Source organism: Sminthopsis crassicaudata, chromosome 4 (assembly GCF_048593235.1).
Source record: "Sminthopsis crassicaudata isolate SCR6 chromosome 4, ASM4859323v1, whole genome shotgun sequence".
NCBI lineage: Eukaryota > Metazoa > Chordata > Mammalia > Dasyuromorphia > Dasyuridae > Sminthopsis > Sminthopsis crassicaudata.
Genome location: NC_133620.1, coordinates 37962755 through 37985820, shown reverse-complemented (window position 1 = coordinate 37985820; position 23066 = coordinate 37962755). Strand labels below are relative to the sequence as shown.

General features: G+C 37.9%; 1 protein-coding gene across 1 annotated transcript in view; it reads left to right on the top strand.

Annotated features, from left to right (window-relative positions):
* LOC141541820 (calcium-activated chloride channel regulator 1-like) overlaps positions 1-22572 on the top strand; it is a 30053-nt gene extending 7481 nt beyond the window's left edge. The window contains exons 4-14 of the mRNA XM_074266323.1: positions 1477-1582; positions 3005-3182; positions 5698-5919; positions 7133-7360; positions 11024-11198; positions 12933-13039; positions 16612-16827; positions 17599-17860; positions 20352-20516; positions 20951-21187; positions 21984-22572. Of these exons, the coding sequence (XP_074122424.1) occupies positions 1477-1582; positions 3005-3182; positions 5698-5919; positions 7133-7360; positions 11024-11198; positions 12933-13039; positions 16612-16827; positions 17599-17860; positions 20352-20516; positions 20951-21187; positions 21984-22348 (2261 nt within the window). The 3' untranslated portion in view covers positions 22349-22572. The remainder of the gene's footprint in view (positions 1-1476; positions 1583-3004; positions 3183-5697; positions 5920-7132; positions 7361-11023; positions 11199-12932; positions 13040-16611; positions 16828-17598; positions 17861-20351; positions 20517-20950; positions 21188-21983) is intronic.
* Positions 22573-23066: the final 494 nt, after the last annotated feature.

The following is a 23066-nucleotide window of genomic DNA, read 5'->3' as shown; positions in this document are numbered from 1 at the left end:
ACTGACTGCATCCATGGATGTGGTGGTATCTAAGAAAGAACAGAACTTAAAAGATAAATTGGTTTGAAAGAAAAACTGATGTTTCATATATTCAAGGCAAAACAACAGTGCTCCAATCTCACTCTGGTGGATTCTGGGCCACCAAAAAACAAAAGAGGGGGAGGTAGGGCTCTTATTCACTATCATTGTCCCCAAATGGAGAAATTAGGAAGTGTGAACAATTTTTCCAATGATGTTTGGGAGTCAATTTAGTTTATAACTGCTTAGAAGATGTAGACACCCAGTTCAGAAAAGGGAAGGATAGGAGCTTGAACAGCACAAGGAGATGATAGAATGGGGCAGTTTGGGGAGATTAGGTAGGTAGGGTTGTGTTGGAAATATAATTATAGCAAAAAGAAAGGTATGTATTTCCTGACACTCAGGATAGTTGATCGCCACACCAAGTCAGGCCACAGTTTCTCCTAGATTGATCTTAATAAATACCTACTATATCCTAGGAATTGTACTAAGCCCTGAGGATATAAAAAAGGCCTCTTCTCTCAAGGAATTTACAATCTAATGAGAAAAACAGCTAGTAAATATGTACAAACAAGTTATATACAGGATACATTAAACAGAAGGAAGGCAGAAGAGTTAGGGGGATTGGGATAGACTTCCTATAAAAGGTAGAATTTTAACTGGGATTTAAAGGGAGACATAGAGGTCATTAGTCAGAGCAGAAGAGGGAGAACATTTTAAGTATTAAGAAAAGCCAGAGAAAATGCCTGGAGCCAAGAGACAGACTGTTTTATTGGTCAATTAGCCCCAAGGCTATTTGAAGAATAGAATGAAAGCTACCTTGGAAGGCTGGGCTGAAAAGTATTGAGGAGTAAAGCATAAGAATATTGGAAAGATAGGAAATGGTTAGAGTACAAAAGGCTTTGAATATGATCCTGGGAGTGATAAAGACTTAATAGGACATGGGGATGAGAGGGAAGGATGTGGGACATGAATTATCATTCATGATGAGACCTGAGTTTTAGGGAAATCATTTTAGTGGCTGATTAGAGGTTGGATTGGACTGGGGGAGATCTGAGGCAAGCAGATCCACCGCAGTTTATTGCAATAGTGCACATAAGGGATGGTGAAGGCCTGGGGAGGGGGAAGAGGGATGACAGCAACAGAAGAGAGGAGTCATATACAAAAGATGTTTCTAAGGAGAAATCAACAGGCCTTGACAACACATAACACAACACCTATCTGGCTTGAATATGAAATTGAAAAGTTCTAGCAAAAAAGGCCTCTGGGTACTGAACAATTTATCTACAGGTGATCTGTGGGAAATCTTGAATAAGAATTTCACAGGAGAAGAAAGGATGCAAACCAGGATGCAAACTGCAGGGATCAATGGAATGCCCACATAGATCTGAAGGAATACTCACAGCACTGCTGAGGTAGAAGTAACTGTATTTTTGCATTTCAAATATATTCCCACAGGTAAAATCTTAGTTCATGAATGGGCCCATTTGCGGTGGGGAGTGTTTGAGGAATACAATGAAGAGGAACCTTTCTACAAGCTTAATGGAAAAAATGTACCAGTAAAGTATGATAATCTTCTTTTAACTTTTTGAAACCCACATTAGACTGAAAGCATCTTCTCGAGTTAATTTTTAAAATATTTCAGTTATCAGGATTATTTTTCTTTTCATCTATATGTGACAATACAATTTCACTATTACCATCCTTAGATAATATTTGGCAGGCTCCTATCCCAACATCCTTCAAAGCAGAGGCAGTTATATGAAAGCACAGAAATTTTTCTGAATCTGAAGCACACAGTTATCATAGACTAACTCTTTAGAGTTGCAACATTTGTTTGGAACACAGAGACTTGCAAACATGGCCTCAGGGACAAGCTAGCTAGAGAAAGACAGTATATGTCCTTGTTGTTTCTTCTGGATATCAGCTGTACACTCTGACAAGCAGAGACAGAAAAATCCCTCCAAATGTTGGAATACCACACTTTCACTGCACCAAATGACCTACCTGGTCCATTCCCTCTTTCTTCTCATGGACAATTAGTCCATTTCTCAGTGTAGTGAATGATTTGGGGAGGAAGCACAAGCAATATTCTATTACTTCTCAGTGCTTAAGTACAGTGAGTAATAACAACTCTCAAGGAAGGAAAATGCAGATATCCTTCCTTGGGTGGGCTACACCTGCTCTCTTCCTGTTCCTGCAGGAAATCTACTTTGTTCTCCCTATTGGATTAACAAAAAGTCAATTAATCCATAACCTTTGCAGAAACACTTGCTCTGTTTTTGGTGCTGTCCTAGGTGCTAGGGACACAAAGAGAAAAATGAAAGGATCTTGGCTCTCCAAGACCTTGGGGGGAACATGTACTCATGTAAATATAAACACAAAATATTTGTGAAGTAAATGCAGGATAATTGGGAGGGACATGAGTCTTTATAGTACCCTTGTTTCTTCTACATGCATAGCTGGGCCAGAAGTCCCTGAGACGTATTCGGTTGAATATTTTTCATCTAAGGAATGACTGAAACTTATAAAAAAGATCAATAGAAAGCATATTAGATTTTTAGGAATAGAGATAAAGCATTTGAGCTGCCCTACATGATAGCAGTGAAAATACTGAGCTCCTACCTTTAGTTGCTGAGAATAAGGAGTCCCTCTTAATTCCCATGGAGATGACAATAAGAAGTTGGAGCCCATCCCTGTGAGCAGCACTGTCAAGGATACCAGTTAACCAGACCTGGTACCAACTCCCTCCAGAAAGGCTAGCATTGGAATAGTTCCAAAAGGCCTGAAATTCTCTGCAAGAGTTTGATGTCAAATAGAAATGATTCTTCCTTGCTACCTGAGACTTTACTACCTAAATGGGATTCCTGATACACACTTTTGTTGATGAAGAGATAATTAATGTAATAACATTGGAGATACACATGGGTTGGAGTAGTTTTAAATGAATTAATGTTCTTAAAATCTAATCTTAATATGTTTTCAGATGTTCTGATGCTATCACTGGTACAAATAAGGTAAACGTATGTTCCGGAGGTAGTTGTTCCATCAGATCATGCAGGACAGATCCAAACACAGGAAAGTTTCAAAAAGAGTGTTTATTCATACCTGACAGAGTTCAAAATGAGAAAGCCTCCATCATGTTCATGCAAAGCATTGATTCTGTAAGTATTTGTATCATTGGTTCTAAACAGAAGACACAATGTATTCTAATGCTAAGAGCAAGATTTATTAGTGTTATACATCGCGAAACACTATCCCCTACCTTCTAATTTGACTATTTGAATGGCCTTATTAGCTATAACCATCATTTCCATTCCACATGAAGAACCAGATTTGGAGAATTGATTTGAGTGTTACATGGTCCCACTAGTAGTTCAATGGTCTTGCTCTTCACAAGCTCTGTCAGAACATCTGTCTGGATGACCTGAGGCACGTCCCTTGTGCTGAATAGTCCCATAGTGAGCCTTTATGTCTCACTAAAAGGGAAGGCAGCAAAGGGAACCCCACTTTCACTCTTCCAGTCTTCTTATAACCCCACTATCTCACACATGTGCTCTGGCTTCTTCTCTTTAAGTTTAGGTTTCACTAAAAACCCCTTAAATTCTTAAAATAAATAAAGTTGGGGCTTTGCAGAGAATGTTTTCTTGGAAGTAAGGTGGGGGTGGTGATGTCAATACATCCTTAATAATCCTTTTTAATATCCTTTTTAATGTTTTACTTTCTGTTATTCTTATACATAAACCTATATGTGTGTGTACATACATACAGACAGACAAGACATTTCTCATTGAAGCAACAAGGTGTTGTGGTATATTACAGTCTGGGTTTGGACTCAGAAAGACGTGGATTCAATCCACCTGTAGACACTTCCCATCTATGTGACCCTGGGAAAGTCAGCTTCCTTATATGTAAAATGGAATAATAACTGTTCTTGCCTCCCAAGATTATTAAGGATCAAATGAAATCGTAATTGTGGAGGGCTTAGCATGGTATCTAGCAGGTGACTGATAAATGCTCTTTATGAACTTCTATATCGACACATCTCCCCATTCTGTACTTGTGGTTGTTGAACCCAGGGGAAGGACTCCACTTCTTGGCACATTCTGTGCTTTACCTCACTCCCTGCTTAAGCCTGTTGTGTTGATGCAGCCACTTGATGTATTAGCTATCCAATCCAGTTTTAAGACATCTGAATATCAGACACAAATATTCTTTATGCCATCATCCAAGTCACTGATGAAAAAATTAATAGAGCAAGGCCAAGGAAATATCCTTGTGGCATTCCACTAAACAAAGCCTGCCATTTATCATACCTTTGTATTACTATATTAATCACTATTTCTAGAATCAGTCAACCAGGGCTGAACCTAACTGCCTATGTGATTATTCTTTCTACATTTCTTCAATGTCTTCACAAAGAAACTTTGTCACATATTCTGCTGAAATTCAGCTGCATGATATGTTTCCATGATCTAGCTGTCTTTGTCATTGTTTCTTCATCTTGGAAGTGCTCACACAAATCAAGGTTTCAGTCAGTGTCTTTTCATGTTGCAAGTGCTCATAAACTCAAGCTCAGAACCTTATACTCAGAGAAGAATCTAGTTGAAAGAAAACCTGGAAATCACCTAATCCAATCCTCAAATTGTAGACTGGGGAACAATGTGGACAAGAGTATGCTGGTAAATGTTTAACAGCTGGCTCACTGAAAAAAATTTATTTATATATATATATATATATATATACACATATATATAATATATATGTATGTATATGAATATATATATGTATATGTGTATATATGCATGATACATTTAAATATTAACTGCATTGTGACCAGTATCAAACTCAAACATAAATGAGCCAACAATCCACACAGAAAGATTCTAGAACCCGATACAAACTTGGTTTGAAAATATATTTCTTTCATTGAATATTTCATAATCTGGTTTCCAAGGGCATGGATTGCCCCTAGATACTCATCGAAACAATAAACCTAGCCCTTACTTTTAGCATTTACCGACGATAAATGATCATGATGAAAATTCAACAATTGGCTCTTCACAGCCTCTTAGAATTGATTACTGCACACTTGACCTGCAATCCCAGAGACATTACTGGAGGTTCCTCCCTTTGTCATAATAATACTAAAACATTTTAATATTTAATACGGTAAATATAAATAGGTAACAGTGACATAAACAAAAGCTCTAAGGAGGAAGGGTCCTCAATTTTTAAGTGTAAATGAATCACAAGACCTACTTATCTACTCCAACTTCTTCACTTTGCCAGTGAGGACACTCAGGTTAAATGCCTTGATTAAGATAGTGAAAGGGGAAAGACTAGAATCCCAAGAGTCATGAAGAGTTTTTCAAATGAGTTAGTTCTCTTCCTTAAATCATCATTGAGTTGCTAGTTAGATTTATCATATTTATGGTTTAAAGAAAGCCCTCTTTTTGTGTTATGAATCCTTTAGTACTCTGGTGAAGCTTTTGGAATTCTTCCAATAATCAGGTTTGAAATGTATAAAATGAATAAAATAAAATAAAACCCAGGATGACAAGCAAAACAAATCATAATCAAAATAATGTAAAAATGTCTTTTCAAAATCTAGTTCATAGACCCAGTTTGAGAATCCCTTGTTTATAATTTCTTTATTTATCATGAATTTTTTTTCAGGTGGTTGAATTTTGTAGAAAAGAGAACCATAACAAAGATGCTCCAAATGCTCAAAACCGGAAGTGCAACCTCCGGAGCACATGGGAAGTGATCCAAGATTCAGAAGACTACAAGACATCCACTCCTATGACAGCAGCACAACCACCAAAACCCAGCTTCTCATTAAAGCAGATCAGAGAAAGAATCTTGTGCTTAGTTCTGGATAAGTCTGGAAGCATGGGGGTAAGCCAAATGCGTTCCATTCTCCTGGGATTGGAATATAAAAGGGACTCATAAAATTGTGGGATTGTTGGAAATTAAACTGATCTCATGGTTTTAAGAGGAACTAAGAAGCAAGGAATTCTTTCACTGAGTTTCCCTTTAAGCCCTCATATTCATACTCCCTCCCCTGCTCTTTCTCCATGAATCTTTATTTATAGTGAATGTCCCTTAATCAGCATGACATTTTAATTGTCAGAGTGACTAAATGCAGAAATTGTTCTACAGTACCCTTCCCATCCATGAACATCTAGAGTCCCCTTAGTCAAACTACCCAATCCACTTTGTATGACTTCATATTTAGATCCTTTGTTGATGATTGTACAAAGGCATCAAACATCCTACCTAAAAATGCAGCTCAGATTACATGCTGTAAAATACTTACAACTTCATTAATGTTGTCAGCACTCTACTGTACTATACCATTCCCCAGTCATTAAAATAGCCTAGTAGTCCTGGCAAAAATTCCATTAGTTTCCTTGATGAAAAATGATTTATTAAGAAAAAATATGGTAAAGTGGATGGAAAACTGTTCTCTGAATCAGGAAGATCTGGTCTTAGTTCCCATATCTGGCATGTACTGCATAGGCAATTCTTTGAAAGTATAAGTTGCAGAGAACGTGCCAGCCTGCTTTGATAGAGTTAATTCATCTGGGAGTGCCCTGTGCCAAAGAAATCGCAGATCTATGCCATCCACATGGTAGCTCATCTCTGGTGGTGGTAGCTATTTCAAAAGAAATAGCACTTCTTTCATCTTAAGCCAAACATTAACCCATTTACAATCATGATCCCACTCAAAATCCCATGTTTCAATGTATTGAGAATCTGCTAGTTTGTTGAGGGCCCCTCAATGCAGAGACAAACACTTCTACCACTTAAGCTTTGAGCATTATGGTGACTGAAACTGGCCCCATGATCACCTTGTGATGTGCTTCTCCAAATAAAGGTGGCCTTGTCTTCAGATAGGAAATAGGGCCTCTCCTGAAGCACACCCTCAAATCCTTTCTAGCCTAGAAGAATAGTCTAGAGCTTATGTTCAGCTGGTCTAGCCCTTGAGAACCCAGAGTTTTCACCATAGTACCCAGAGCCTCTAGAGTTCCATATATGGGCTGAGCCCATTCTACTATAGCTTGCTTGGAGATAACCACTTGCCAATTTGATTTGTGTTTTCATTCAGGGTGGGGACCGGCTAAATCGGCTGAAACAAGCCTCAAAACTCTTCCTGCTTCAAATCATTGAAAAAGGATCCTGGGTTGGAATGATCACATTTGACAGTGCAGCTGCTATTCAAAGTGACCTGATACAGATAGAGACTGATGCTCAGAGGAACACACTCATTACAAAGTTACCTGGCGTTGCTTCCGGGGGAACATCCATCTGTTCTGGACTCAGAGCAGCATTTACGGTGAAATAATCTCCCCTCTACTGTCTCTCTTGTAGTGAATATTTTAAATGAATTTCTATTCTGAAAGGTCATCACGTACCTATTTTCTAGTATACATTTGATACGTCTAAAAAGTGAAGGTATGTCTAGGGAGGGGAAAGAATATCAACAAATGGTGACATGGACAAATCCTAATTAAATTCAGCCCAACAAATATTAAGTACTTAATGTATGAAAGGAAGAAAGTCAGCCTTACAAGCAGGAAGATCTGAATTCAAGTCACTCCTACAAGGTAACAAGTGTCTAGAATGGATAGAACAATCAACTTGAGGAACCAAATTCAAATTCTTCTTCAGGAACTTTCTAGTTGTGTGACCTGGAAAGAACACAATTTTTGTAGGCTTCAGCTTCTTCATCTGTAGAAGGAGAGGAAGGGGATTGCTGACTTTTGAAGTTACTTTTAGTTCTAAACTTATATTACTCTAGGCTATATTGGCTGTGCAATTGTAAAACCAATGAGAAAGTTACTGGGTATGATATAGAATGAAATGCATTGAATGCATCAAAAACATCTAAGACAACCAGGAGCAATGATGTTCAATCTTGGCTCCATTCTGTGAAAGGCAGACATTTCTAGCTCTGTTGATTAGGAAACCGGAGACAATCCATTTAGGAGAAAGATACAGCACAGCCAAAGAACGACGAACTGATCATTTGACTGTCATTATGGAGGACTTTCTACATTTTGCACTAATACTATCTAAACACAACTCCAGGGGGGCAGCTAGATGGTGCAGTTGATAGAGCACCAGCCCTGCTTTCAGGAGGACCAGAGTTCAAATCTGGCCTCAGACATTTAACACTTCCTAGCCGTGTGACCCTGGGCAAGTCACTTAACCCCAGCCTCAGGGGGGGAAAAAAATACAACTCCATTTGATAAAGAACAAAATTATAGAACTATCTTAGTGATCATGCAATCTAACTGCTTTGTTTTATGAATAAGGAAGATAGAAAATAAATGGCAAGTTAGTGGGTTGGGGATTAGATATATTAAGTATTTGTGTGACTAATTTTTATATAAAAAGAATGAGATAATGGTCAACAAGCATAAGGACTAAGAGGACATGGATAATTTTATAACTACATGCTTTAATAGAGAACATATGGAACTCAGTTAGGACATAATTAGTATACAAGGGCACTAAATTTAAGACAGAAGGGGGAAAAAAGAGAGAGTTTGAACCTGTATTCAGGGTCAAGTTAATTTACATTGTATAAAATACTTATTCATGTTTGTAGGAATGGTAGAAGAAATTCATAAAGAGGAAGACAGGATATGTAAGAGGGAAAGCAAGGAGGGTCAATGGAACAAGGTCCTGGAGTAAAGGAAAGGGAAGGGTCAATGTGAAGAAATTGGCTTTGACATGACAGCACTGCTATTTCCTTTCATATAGGAGGAAGGAGATGAATGAGAGACCAGAGAATGCGTCTGATAATTTCAGTTTTTCAGCAAAGTAAAAGATGATGTCATGTGCTGGGATATGGAAGAGAACTTGGTGTCTCAAAGAGTTAGGAAAATTGTTGGAATAGATGTTGTAAGGGACATGCTAGAGAAGAATCAAGAAAGGATAATTGCAACCAGTATAGCAAAGGACTGATTGGAATGCATGTGGTAGATATTCTTAGGGAAATTATAGGGGAATCACTGATTCTGGGCTTCCTGTACCAGTTCTCCATTGTTCAGGAGCATAGGCAGTGATGTTGACATTTGGTGAGTGTTGGAGAGGAACAGAAAGGCAACAGTGGAAGGGCAAGGGGGCCAGAGATTGCTGAGAACTGGATAGGGACATCTGAGAAGCCTTAAGATTAAGAGAACACAGTACCAAAAAAGCAGGGTCAGGAAGAGTGACTTACATGAGGTTGTGGAAGTATAATAGATTGTGGTCAGACATAAATCATCAAGTCTGTAGTGTTTGCTTTTTTTGAACAATTTCAAAGAATGGCAATATATAGAGTAGGGCTCCTTTTGCAAAAAAAAATGTCTTTGTCCAATTAATATATTGCTTTCTATTGCAGAACATTTTTCATAAGAGATAATGAGGGATAGTGAATAGAGTATTGGTCTTAGAGTGTAGAAAACCTGTGTCCATATCCCTTCTTCTGACACCACAGGAATCTAGGCAAGTCATTCAGCCACTCTCTGCTTCAATTTCCCAACTTGTAAAATGGAGATTCTAATAAAAGCACCACAAGTACTTACTTTGTGGTATCAATGGGAAGCTCAAATTAGATCCTAAACATAAAGTGTTTTGAAAACTTAAAAGCACTACCTAAATGCCATTCATTATTATGATCAACTACCCTGGTCATACAGACACTGTAAGGGATAGAACCCTTGTGTTCCCCTGGTATCATCCCAATGTTCCAAGAACTCAAGAAAATCTCTAGTACATTAATGTATACTTGTGGTAACAAGTAGAAGAACATAGATAAGGTTGATACAGGTAGGTAGGGTAATAAGCATGTCTTAAATGACTACTACATGCTAGAAGTATTTTACAAACATTATCTTATTTGAGCTTCACAAAAACCCAAGGAAGTAGGTGACATTATACTATACATTTTACAGAAGAAAAAAGTGAGGCACACTGAAGTACAACAACATGGCCTGGATCACATATCTAGGAAGGTCAGATTTGAACTTAAGTCCAGTTCCATCCACTATCCTACCTAGCTGCCTCATGTGGGACAGCCAAGGATGGTGGGCCGTGATTGACATGATTGGAGAGGATGCTCACAAAGATGAAATTCCAGATCCATTGAAGAATTAGAATGTGTCTCCTGAAAAGCTAGCATTGTTTCACAAACAGAATACAGAGAAAAAACCCGGATTCAAATTCTGCTGCTGGAACTTTTTAGCTGTGATTTCCTAAGACATCATCTGATTTAGTGAAAGGAGTTTCTACCCCAGGATTTGTATAATTTCCCCTGAAGTGAGTGCCATTAGTCATGCCTTAGTTTCTAAGTGTCTATTTTGGCAACTGAAGTAGAGCATCATTTCCCAGAGCTTCTGTGGAGAACACTTTTTATTGTGAAGAGGTTTAGAAAAAAAATAGGTGAAGGGGAACAAAGGAACATAATATGAAAGCTGGAAGAAACCAGAGAAATCCTTTTACAGATGAGGAAATTGAGCTTCTGAAAGCCTTAGATCCCAAAGCCATTGCTCTCTTTACTATAACTTGTCTCTTCTAAGATTCATAAATTTCCTCCCCTTTAACTCCTTTCCCCCTAGTAATAACAAAGCAACCAGAAGCAATTCCTTCCTTTGTGTTTACCTATTCACCTGTCTATGTTCCAGAGCCAAAAAGAACAGATATCCTGACTGAGAAGAAATACCAGTGTACAGAATCAGGGTCACTCAGTTTTTCCGGAACAGCTCTGGTTCCAAATGACAGTGGCAGCTGTGATAAATTATCCTGCATTAAAGAAAGAGAAAAATGGTTTGGGATGAGTTTCTGAAAGTTGACCTTTTCATTTGAAAATTTCAGGAGAGGAAGATGTTCTTGAGGTTCTTAGATTTTGTCCTTTATTGCTTCTTTATTTCCTGGTCAGTTCCACTCACTTGAGGTTATCTGGCAACCCTGAGTTTGCTTACTAATGTCTGGCATGAATTTCTGCTTTCAGGCAATCAGAAAGAAATTCTCAACTGATGGTTCAGAGATTGTCCTTCTGACTGATGGAGAAGACAATACTATCAGCACATGTTTCAATGAAGTAAAAGAAAGTGGAGCCATTATCCATACAGTCGCTTTGGAATGTAATGCAGACAAAGCCCTGGAGGAGCTGTCAAAGATGACAGGTAAAAGATAACCTGCAGGAATTGTTTCTTTAGTAGGCAGATTATTTCTATGGGAACCTCCCCTAGAGTTCTCCTCTAAAATCTACCGGTAATTAGGGTTTTCTGAAGACTATAGATGTGGGCAATAAGCTCTGGAATATCAGTCCATAAACATTCAAGTGTCTACCCATGTTCTGAGCTAAGTGCTGGAGACACAAAGAAAGGCAGAAGAAAGTCTGCCTTCAAGTAGCTCACATCTCATGAAGATGGGGGAAATAACACCCAAAAAGAAGCTGAAATGGGGAAGAGAGATGGACACCCAGAACAAGAAAGATAGAGTTCAGAGGAATGGTGGGAAATGAAGAGATGACTGGCTTGAGCATCTTGCTGAAATGGAAACTTGCAAAGGAGCTCTCTGCTCTCCACCTTCTGCCCTCCATTCTCCACTCCCTCCAATCAGACAGTGGGAAGAGTGTCTGGGGCCAGTAAGACATATGAAATATGAGGTTCAGGACTGAAGTAAATTGGAGGAAGATGATGTTCCTAGAGATAGGATAGGGACATTTAAAAGGGTAACTCAGTGCGAATTTAAACAAACCACACATTTTAAAGGTGAAGAAACTGAGGTAAATGGACCTACTCATGGTCAAGCAGGTCATGGGAGCCATGATGAGATAGGAACTTTAGTTCTCTGACTCAACATCCAGCATTCTTCCACTACACCATATTCATTGGAATGTTATAACAAATGGTAAATGAAGTATAAATAAAAGGTGTTCTTTATATAAATATGTATTGTGCATACATACATACACATATATACTTGTGTCTTCTAAGTTGGAGAGACTTTAAAAAAAACAACAGCAGCCTTAGTGTATGTCATCTGACATCACACTGAGCTACACATTCAGAAAGAGAGAGATGTGTCCCTTATGCTTGTTCTGTGATGATTTTTTCCCTAAAACAAGTCTCAAAGGCTATCTATCCAATGACAGAATTACAGCATCTCAAAACTGATCTTTGACATCTATCAATGACAATCTAGTTCAACCCATATCCACACAAATGGTCATTCATACCTTTACAGTCTCTGGGATTTTTCAAAGATCATGATAGAAATAATTAATTCCAAGGAACCAAATCAGCAACCACTTTTTCAGAGCCCATTCCATTTAACACTGTGCTAGATGAAAAATAGTAGTTACTGCCAACAATAACTTAACAGTTTACTTGGGGGTGAGGAAGAAAATGAGCCATGGACACAAAGATGTCAACAAGATCTGATGAGTTATTCCTAAGCTAAAGACCAAATCACATCCCTGACAAGGAGAAATAACCAATAGATATGGAATAAAGTAGGACTTGATTCTCTTGAGTCAATCAATGCCTGTCACCATCATTGGAGAATGAGTGAACTTTCTAGTTAGAATGAAATACGTGAACTGGTTTAGATCATGGATTCTGTGACACTCATGTGGCTCCTCATCAGTCTTTCTTATCTCTTTCAAGCTTTAGTTCTTTTCCAGATAAATAAGACTTTAATTATTGTATAATATATAATTAATACAACTTAAAACTGGAAAATTTTACACTGCCCTCTTAGAATGAGGCTGTTTACTTAACTAGCTGTAGGCTGCCTGAAGTTTATAAAGCAATATAAAACTTTATGAAAAAATAACTTTTTAAATTAAAACCGTTAATTTCTCTCTAATGAGTGCTGATTATTTAACTTCTGATGATGTAATGCTACTTCAGGTGGTAAGCACAGAGCTGCTACGGACAATGCCCTAAACAATGGTCTCATTGATGCCTTCAGTGCCTTCTCATCAGGAAATGGAATGATCACCCAAAGATCCATCCAGGTAAGTTTCAATTTCTCATTTCCCATGATTGTGTTTTATAGAAGAGGACAGACAGCATGCTTCTATGAGAGATTTAGAGTTTAGAAGGACTTTAAGGTTCATAACATCATGCGTCATAGATATTTAGTAGGAAGGGACCCCAGAATCATCCACTCCAAGCCACACATTTTAAAAGTGGAGAAACTGAGGTAAATGGATCTGGCCAAGGTCAAGCAGGTCATGGAGGCCATGATGAGATATGAACTTTAGTTCTCTGACTCAACATCTAGCATTCTTCCACTGCAGAGCTTACGCAGAATCACATGGCTAATAAGTGCTAGAGAGCAAATTTGAATTCAGGTCTCTCTTTCTGACTCCAAGACTAGGGCTATATTGACTATGACACCTAGCTGCCTCTAGACAGTGAGCATTTCCAATAGCTATCCATTCTTATTTAAGTTTTTGAAACGAAAAAGAATGCAGCAATCATCACATTGCTGATTCACCTGATGCTCTAACTGCCCTACTGATATATGAAGCAAGCTCTTTACCCAACTTTGAGAAAGTTGTCTAATCCTCATGGCTCTTTCTAGAGGATACAGACATTGATTTTATGCATCTCACTATCAGTAGTGGTCTCTCTTTGCATATTTCCATGTCCTTCTCCCCTCACCATGCTACTCTCTGACCATTAAAGACTACTTCTTTAATGGGTCTCTCTATGGATCTCCAGTGATCTCATGATTTCTCTACAAATCCATGATGTTTTAACACCTTGAGGGCATCTGAATCTAAGCCTGAGGTTTTTCAAAGATTCCTAAGAGGGTACTAGGTGGAATAGTGACTGAAATGCCAGCTCTGAAGTCAAAAAGATTCCTCTTTGTGGGTTCCAATCTGGATTCAGATATTAGCTGTGTAATCTCGGGCAAGTCTCCTGACCATGTTTGCTTCAATGAGCTGGAGAAGAAATGGCATGTTACATTTAGGTTTAATAAGCATATATTAAATGCCTACCATGAACCAGAGATGTTATAAAGGAAAAAGTGGCCAGAAGTTGAGAGAGAATAAGGAATTGAGGATGACACTAAAGGTGCAAGCCTGGGTGATTGGAAGGATGGTGTGGCCCTTCATAGTAATAGGGAAATTACAACGTGGGGAGATTGGGAAAAAAGGTAATGAGTTCAGTTTAAATATATTGAATTTAAAATATCAAAGGCACAACCCATTTGAGATAGAAAGCAGTCAAGGTGACAAGTCTGAAGGTCTGCATAGAGATTAGGACTGGATAAATTGAATTGAAAATCATCAGCTTAAAGATAAGAGTTGAATCTATGGAAGCCAATGAGATCACTAAGTTAAATGGCATAAAAGAGAAAAGAAAACCATCCAGGATATAGCTTTATAATGCATGATTACCAGGTATGACCTGGATGGAAACTCCACAAAGGAGACTAGGAAGAAGCAGTCAGATATATAACATGAGGTGAACAGGAAGAGATCAGTATCACAGAATACCAAAGGAAAAAAATATATCATGGAAAAAGAGGCTGATCAACAGTGTCAGTGGCTATAGAGAGACCTGGAAGGCATGGGTTGAGAGGTCATTAGAAGTGGCAGCAAGAGAGCATCAGCATCATTATGGCCACTTTGGAGAGAGAAGTTTCAGTTGAATGTTGATGTTGAGAGTCAGGCTGGAGAGTGTTAAGAAGAGAATGAGCAGAAAGGAAGAAGCAGCAGCTCTTGTAGCAAGCCTTCTCAAGGAGCTTAGCTGAAAAAGTGAGAGGTATGGGATGTTAGCTCGTGGGGATGGACAAATCAAATGAAAGGTGTTTTTGAGGCTAGTGGGGGTGTGGGCATTTTTATAATATAAAAGCAGGCAGTTAACAGACAAAGAGCTCAGCAGACAAGGGGACTGAAGATAAATGAAAGTGTGAAATTGATGACAAACTGCTATAGAAGACAGAATGGAATTGGATTTCTTGTCCATAGAGAGGGTTTTGCCCTGGCAAGAAGAAGGGCCACCTCTTCATGTGGGACATGGGTGAAGGAGACAATGGTAGAAAGCATATGGGAGACATGAAATGAAGGGGGAGTGGAAGGGAGCTCTTAACAAATGGCCTTAGTTTTCTTCAGTGAAACATGAGGCAAGATTTTCAGATAAGTGAGGGAGTGAGAGGAAGCCATGGGAGGCTTAAGGAGAGATGGAAAGACATAGATGAGTCTCTGTGGTGAGTATGAGAGTGACTTAGTCAGGAGGAATAAAAGAATGACAGAACCAGGGCAGGCCATGCTCATGAGGCAGGGTGGTTCAATAGAAAGAAATCTGAATTTGGAAGCTGCTTATGTCTTCCCTTTGAAATTATCTTCCACTTTAGTGTATCTATCTTGCACATACAGTTTCTCTCATTTTAAATGATGTTGCTACCTAAGTAAAATATGAGCTCCTTATGGGCAGAGACTGCTCTAAATTTTTGTTCTTTTCTTCAAGACATTCTTTCCACCCAATTCATTGCTGAGAACTGACTCAAAATCAAAAAGCTGAACTTAACAAGAACCTACCTTAGATGACAGTTTTATTTTTTCCCCACTCAGAATGGAGGAGATTTGAGTTAGAAGAAAAGTTGGGTAGAAAAAAATGGAGTGCCTTAAGCTAAAAATAAGGGATCTCATTATAGCCATATCTTTTTATATCCTTTGGACCAGGAATATTATTCTTTTTTCTGTACTATTTTAATACTTTTTAAAATTTTTCCAAAATGTATGCAAAGATAGTTTTCAACATTGATCTTCCTAAAACCTTGTGTTTTGGAATGCAAACACACACACACACACACACACACACACACACACACACACACAAAAGCAAACAAACAAGCAAACAAAAAAAGTGAAAATACTATGCTTTGATCCACACTCAATCCCCACAGTTCTCTCTCTGGATTTGGTTGTTTCGCCCCATCACAAGTCTGGTGGAATTGTCTTGAATCACCTCATTGTTGTAAAGAGCAATGTCCATCATAATTGATCATCATGTAATCTTGTGTTACTATGCACAATGTTCTCTTGATTCTGCTTACTTCGTTCAACATCAGTTAATATAAATCTTTCCAGGTTTTTCTGAAATCAGCCTGTTCATCATTTCTTATAGAACAATAATGTTCCATTACATATCTAGATCATAAATTATTCAGTCCCAGTAGAAACACTGCTGGATCAAAGGGTATGCCTAGTGTGTAGCGTTTTGGGCATAGTTCCAAATTGCTCTCCAGAATGGCTGGATCAGTTCACAACCAGCAATATCATTCTTGCACATTTGTATAACAAATGACACTTACCTCCTTTCCTAACCATCCTACCTCCTAGGGGATGCTAACCAGAGGGATAGGGAAGGGGCCTCTCATGTAATTTTTACAGGGAACTTCCAATTAAGGAAACTCACTACACCAGTGGAAAAAAATGCAACTTTTTGTTCCTTCTCTGCAATTTATAGTCTTTTATCCGTTGATATGTCCTTCAGATTAAATATGATATGATTTGTTGATAACTTACTCTTCTACCCAGTCACTAAATGTTTTGTTCTATTTTCTTAACAGCTTGAGAGTAAAGGAGCCACTCTGAAGGATGGGGAGTGGATGAATGGCACAGTTATTATTGACAGCACAGTAGGCAATGACACACTATTTCTTTTCACTTGGACAACAAAACAACCCCAAATATCTGTCTCAGATCCCAGTGGGAAAACATACACCAATTTTTCAGTGGATACAAACTCCAAAATGGCTTATCTACAAATACCAGACACTGCTACAGTAAGAAATCAGCTTTTTCTCTTGTGTTTTCTTAAAATGTTCAGAAAATGGTGTCAAGACTTTACTTTCAGTATTATAACTTTTTAACTATTTTGAATGACAATAGTTTTTTTATTAATAATAGAAAAAAGCTCATTCTTATTCTATATATTCTCTTAGAAATGTGATGAATTGGTCACAAAAGCAAAAGCTTTAAAAAAATTACACTGCAGCAAGAAAGAACTCTTATAAGAAGTATCAGAATGCTGTTGTGTGACCCTGGGCAAGTCACTTAACCCCAATTGACTCAGCAAAAAGAAAATAAAAAGAAGTATCAGAAGGGCAGAAACTGGGCTGGAACACAGAAAAGTCATGAGAGCAGGCAGAGAAATTATAGAGCCATTTCTGATTGGTGTGAACATACTAATGACACTATTTCCCCATCCAGAATTTTAGAACCCATGTTTTCCAACAGCCAAAATCTTCCTTCTGAAAATAAAACTATGGTAGGGGCATATCTTTCAGGTCACATTTTTCATAGCAAAGGATTCAATAGTAAGTGGTATTATGTATACCCCAGGAAAAGCTCTGGATACTACACTAATAGGCAAGAATGGATTGAAATGACTATAACAGCTGACCAGAGAAACAACCATACAAACTTTCTAGCAAATAGTTTTCTTTAAATTCACTTATATAAATTAAATAATGGGTTAACATAGATAATGGATACCAGAATAAAACAGGTCTTAATCCTATTTTGCTTTAATGAATTTCTACTGGATTTTTCAGGATGGAATTTGGACTTACAGTCTTAAGTCAAGTGCACAGACACTAACAATGACAGTAAACTCTCGTGCTGCAAACCCTTCTGTACCTCCCATTACAGTGGATGCTAAAATGAATGAAGATAACAGCAGCTTCCCTAGTCCAATAATTGCTTACGCAGAAGTTCGCCAAGGATCCCTGCCTATTATAGGAGCCAATGTAACAGCTCTTATTGAATCAGCTGATGGAACAACAGTGACTCTGGATCTTCTGGATAATGGTGCAGGTAACTTCTCTCCCACAAAACCTCAAGGTTCTTTCTCTTTTAAGAAAGAAGTGTCTGATCTTTGTGATATATTGTAATCTCCTTGTTAGAATTTCCTTGAAAATGTTTGCACCCATATTCATTAGCATTCTTGGCAAGAAATCATTAATAGCTTTTTATGCTGAAAGAGAAGACTCAGGCTCATCACTTTTATATTTGAGTAACCTTAACAAAATAAAATGAAAAATAGCACTTTGAAACATATTTGCTTTGTGATCTGGGGCAGTCACAATCTGGCTGAGTATCCATTTCTACAACTGTAAAGCAAGGAGCTGGACTCAGTGATATCAAAAATCTCTTCTAGCTCATGATCCCTGAAAGCCAGGCTTCATTCTCTTTGAAAGGAATTCTAGGCCTGTTCAAAAGTTTTCCTTCCTACCCCTTTTCTTAAATAAGGAATCTATTCTTCATCACCTCTGATTCTTGGAATCCTTAGCTACCTTTAAAACACAAATCAGGTTCCATCTCCTACACAAGATTTTTCCCTAATAGCTACTTTCCTTTATAATCTATCTCCTCCCCACCAACTTATTTGGCATTTGCCTTGCACATACTTTGTATTGGCCTTTACACTATTAGCTTTGAGTTGTCTGCCAAATTAGATATAATCTTGAGGACAGAGCTATTTCCTTTTTGTTAATATATCTCCACCTTACTGAATTGAATTGAATGAATGTTAGCATTAGGCTTGAGAAACAAGATGATTATTTACCTGGAAACATAAATGATCCCCAGTGACCTACAAAGACTGGTAAGAACCTTTTAGCCTTAGAGAAGGTGTATAATCTATAAACAAACTAGCAAACACAGCTCTCCCTTAGATCTGAATCCACCTTGGGGTGAGATGATTCCATAGCATAGTGGACAGGGACCCACAGAAGAGTGTTATCAAATATCAAACAAATTTTAAAAGTATTTGGTAAAAGGCAAATTCTAAGTCATTAGACTATAGGGAAATATTTTAGAGCAGGGACTCCCAAATTTTTCTATGATTTTTGGGAGGAAGGATAATGCTCATATTGACCAAACATCAGCACCACCTTGCCTCTGTCCCCAATTCATCCCCTCTTGGGAATGTACTATGTGGACATACTTCAAATGATGCCTTTTTTACCTTTTGGAATTTCTGGACATTAAGGGGAGAGTCCTCTTATCACTATGTGTAGTATTAATAAAGATGTGTGGATTTGAGAGACACTTATTATATTCCTACTAAGATAAGGCATAATGCTAGGAGCTAAATTAACTAACTGTAAGCAATCCTTGTGCTCAAGGAACTTAAAATTCAGACTGGATGAATACCTCATGTAAACAGAGAGGTAAATGCAAATTTTATACAAGTTCAATCTGAAGTACTTTGGGTATGGGAGAAAACAGGGAAGAAACTAACAAGGGGAATCTGGAAAGCCCTTGTGTAGGAGACAGAACCTGAGCTAAACTTTGGAGGAAGCATGGATTCCCAGAAGCAGAGATGAGAAAGGAGTGCATTCCAAAAATGTCAGGCCAGTGAAACACTTAAGCAAAGACAGAGAATTAGGAGGTTAAAGATGTATACAGGGCAAAGTTAGCCTACCAATCTGACTGGAATGGAGGTTACATGAAAGGAGTAATAGAAAATAATACTATGAAGAATAGTTGGGAGCCAGATTAGGGAGGGATTTAAGACTGACAGAATTTAGATAGAGGTAATAGGGGGTGGTTGTAGATTTTTGCATAGGAAGGTCATCTTTTCAGATATTTTAGGAATATTAGCAGAAACAGAGACTAGAGACAGGAAGACCAATTAGGAGGCTATTATAATCATAGAAATTCCTGAACTAGGGTAGAGTCTGCATGAGTAGAGAAAAACAGACTGATGCAAGAGATGATAAAGAGGTAGGTGGAATTGACAAGACTTGACAAATGATTAGATTTGGAGTTTGAGACAGAGGGAAGAGACATGATTTCAAATTCTGCCTCTTACGCATATTTGTTGAAGTTTCAGTATCCTCATTTGTACAATAAGCACAATAATACCTTTCATCTGCATTGTACTGGTAAATTTTTAAGAACCAACTCTCTGGCGGAGAAAAGAACATATAACACACTGCTAAGTTTAATTTTCATTATGTTCTTAAAGAATTCAACCAAATAATAAATCAAGGCCCAATTTGCATATATTTCCAAGCTGAAAACAATCCCATTAAAAATTGATCAGCTACCTCTAGTTTAAGTTGACTCTATCACTCTTATAGTATCTACCTTACAGAATTGTTAGGAGATTGCAGTGAAATCATGTTTTTAATAAGCTTTGAGAACTCTGAAGTACTCATGTATAGAAGTGGCACATATATATATATATATATACACGCATGGAATATCCACTATTATCTCCCGATGTTCAAATTTATTTCTGAGAATTTATATGTCCATTAATTATAACACTGCTTTTTAATTTGTTTCTACAAAATAGGAGCCGATGCTTACAGGAATGATGGTGTCTACTCAAGGTATTTCACAGCCTATAAAACAAATGGTCGATACAGCTTAAAAGTAAGAGCCCTGGGAGGAACAAACACCCAAAGATCAAGACCTCAAGTGAACGGAGCATTATATATACCAGGATGGGTAGAGAATGGTAAGGAACCTCCTATAACAAAACTGTGGTGCTGTCTTAGTCTCAAAGTAAAGATTGTTCCTACGTTATGGAACTGACTGAAGGTGATATGGCTAGTTAACCCAAAGCAGAGGGGACTTATCTGTTAGGTAGTCAAAAGGATATCCCAAGGAGGAGAGAATAAATTTGTACTGCTTAACTGCAGAACCAAGCTCAGTGGGTACAAGTTTCAAAGAGAAAGATAGGGTTGTTAGAAAGAAAAAATTCCTAACACTTAGAGCTCTCCCCTAGTGAAATGAGCTGCCTCAGCAAAGAGAATTTCCCCTCATCAAATAGGCTTCCCATTGTTGAGGTTGGGAAGAGACCCCAAACGGTTGGGGTCACAGACCATGTATTTATGTGGAATGGAGTATCAAGGACAAGGCTATTGGTGCTTTTTCTTTCCCTTGATGCAGGTGAAGTCAAAATGAATCCACCAAAGCCTGAAATTAGTGAAGATGAAATTCAAGGAAATAATCTAAGTTTCAGCAGAACATCCTCAGGAGGTTCATTTACATTAACAAATGTTCCAAGTGGCCCTATACCAGATATATTTCCACCAAGTCGAATTTTTGACCTGGAGGCTAATATTGAAGATGATCATATTAATCTGACCTGGACAGCCCCTGGGGATGACTATGATGAGGGACAAGGTAAGTGTGCCAATCAGTTTTGATTCACTGGCAATGTGAAAAAAGGGAAAACAACAATAACACACACGGAGACACATACAAAATGAGGGATTGATCTTAAGAGAAAAAGAAAATTAACAGATCCTGAAAATTGTGATTTCTAAACCAGTTCTTAAGATTAAATCAGCAATACCTGATTTGAGGAAAGATCATTCTGGAACTCTGAAACAGAAAAGATCTAAGTTAACTGAGCCCTGAAAAACGAAAGTTCAGCTTGAAAATCTGATAAGGAAATAATTCTGAGATGTAGGCCTTAGTTTATTCATAGCATGTGCATGGGAAGGGTCTGGGAACAGGACACAGATGACCAGAATTCCAATCTTTACTAGGCCTTTCTTTAGACATGACTTTGAAGAGTAATGAGGGCATTGGGAATAGCACTAGTTAACAACTGCTGTCTAGACAGTCATAGATCCAAATCCATTCATTCTTGTTATGTCTTTATGTAACATTATATGTTACCCGGAAGTATAAGAAGGTAACTTTCCTCTGATCAATCATATGGGTCAAAGACCAGATCTAGTGCTACTCCCTGAACACTTAGGATCAAATTCCCCTGCAAAGGGATTCCCAGTGTTTATTACTAAATCGACATGGTGGATTCCCTTCCTTAGGGACATTTAAGTTTCAGCTTCCCTAGAAACAAGTGATTCTTGTTTGGTTTTTCCACATGATTATTTCTGGTCTCTGAATACCTTTATGTGTCCAAGATGGCCTACGGTCCTGGTCCTGAACAACAGTCTCTTCTCTGTTTTAGCTCAATACTACATTATAAGAATGAGTAAAGATATCATCAAACTAAGAGAAAATTTCGATACTGCTCTCCAAGTGAATACTAGTGACTTCATTCCAAATGATGCTAACTCCAAGGAAGTCTTCGTGTTTGAACCAGAAGAGTTGGCAATAGAAAATGGCACCACCATCTTTTTTGCTATTAAGGCAGTTGATAAAGCCAACCTGACATCACCTATATCGAACATAGCTCAAGCGTCCCTATATGTTCCAGAAGTTCCGGCTGGTGTTAGTATTTCAACAATAGTGTTGTCAGTGGTTGGCGCAGTTGCAGGCATTTGCATCATTGCAGGTATTACAGTCTGCATCCTGAACAAGAACAAAAGGTAACAAGACTAAAGGTGGAATTATGAAAAAATCAGCACAAAATAAAGGAATTCTCTGAATCTTGTGGACTGATTGTACTTTTGGACACAAATATTCTTAAAGCAAATTATACATTTAATATTAAATGAATAAATGGATTAAACATGTAAAAATGTATATAAGATAAAAATATAATAATATTTTCATGTCTTAGTTTATTTGCTAGTAAATAAAGTTAATTTTTCATATATTTGCCTTTACATGTTTTTATTTGACTTCCAGAAATATAGGAATTGAGAAATAAGATGGTAGCTAATCTGAAGTAAGAAGCTAAAAGCTTTTAAAATGGTTCTTCTCTTTGGTAAATCCACCAGACATTTATGAAGAAAATGAGAATTATTTGGAAAGCAAAGGAAGTGTTTCAGCCAAGGAGACTATTAATGAAATAGTTTAAGAGAACAAACTGTACTACTAAATCTGCTATATCCTCAAATCTACCAGGGAACCAGGATTCCTGAGGATCTTTTCACAGCATGAAGCCAGCAAAGGCAGACACCAAAATAACCACACAAAAGAAGAAAGGTATTCATTGAAGATTATCAAAGCAGAACAATCTAGGGGAAAGAGGGATGCATCCTTCTACTTCCTATCCAAATAGCTTCCACCTGTGACATCAAACCTAAAGGCAACGTTGGAGACCCTTTATAATTCTCTCTGTACTCACTCAGTCAAGATGGATGAG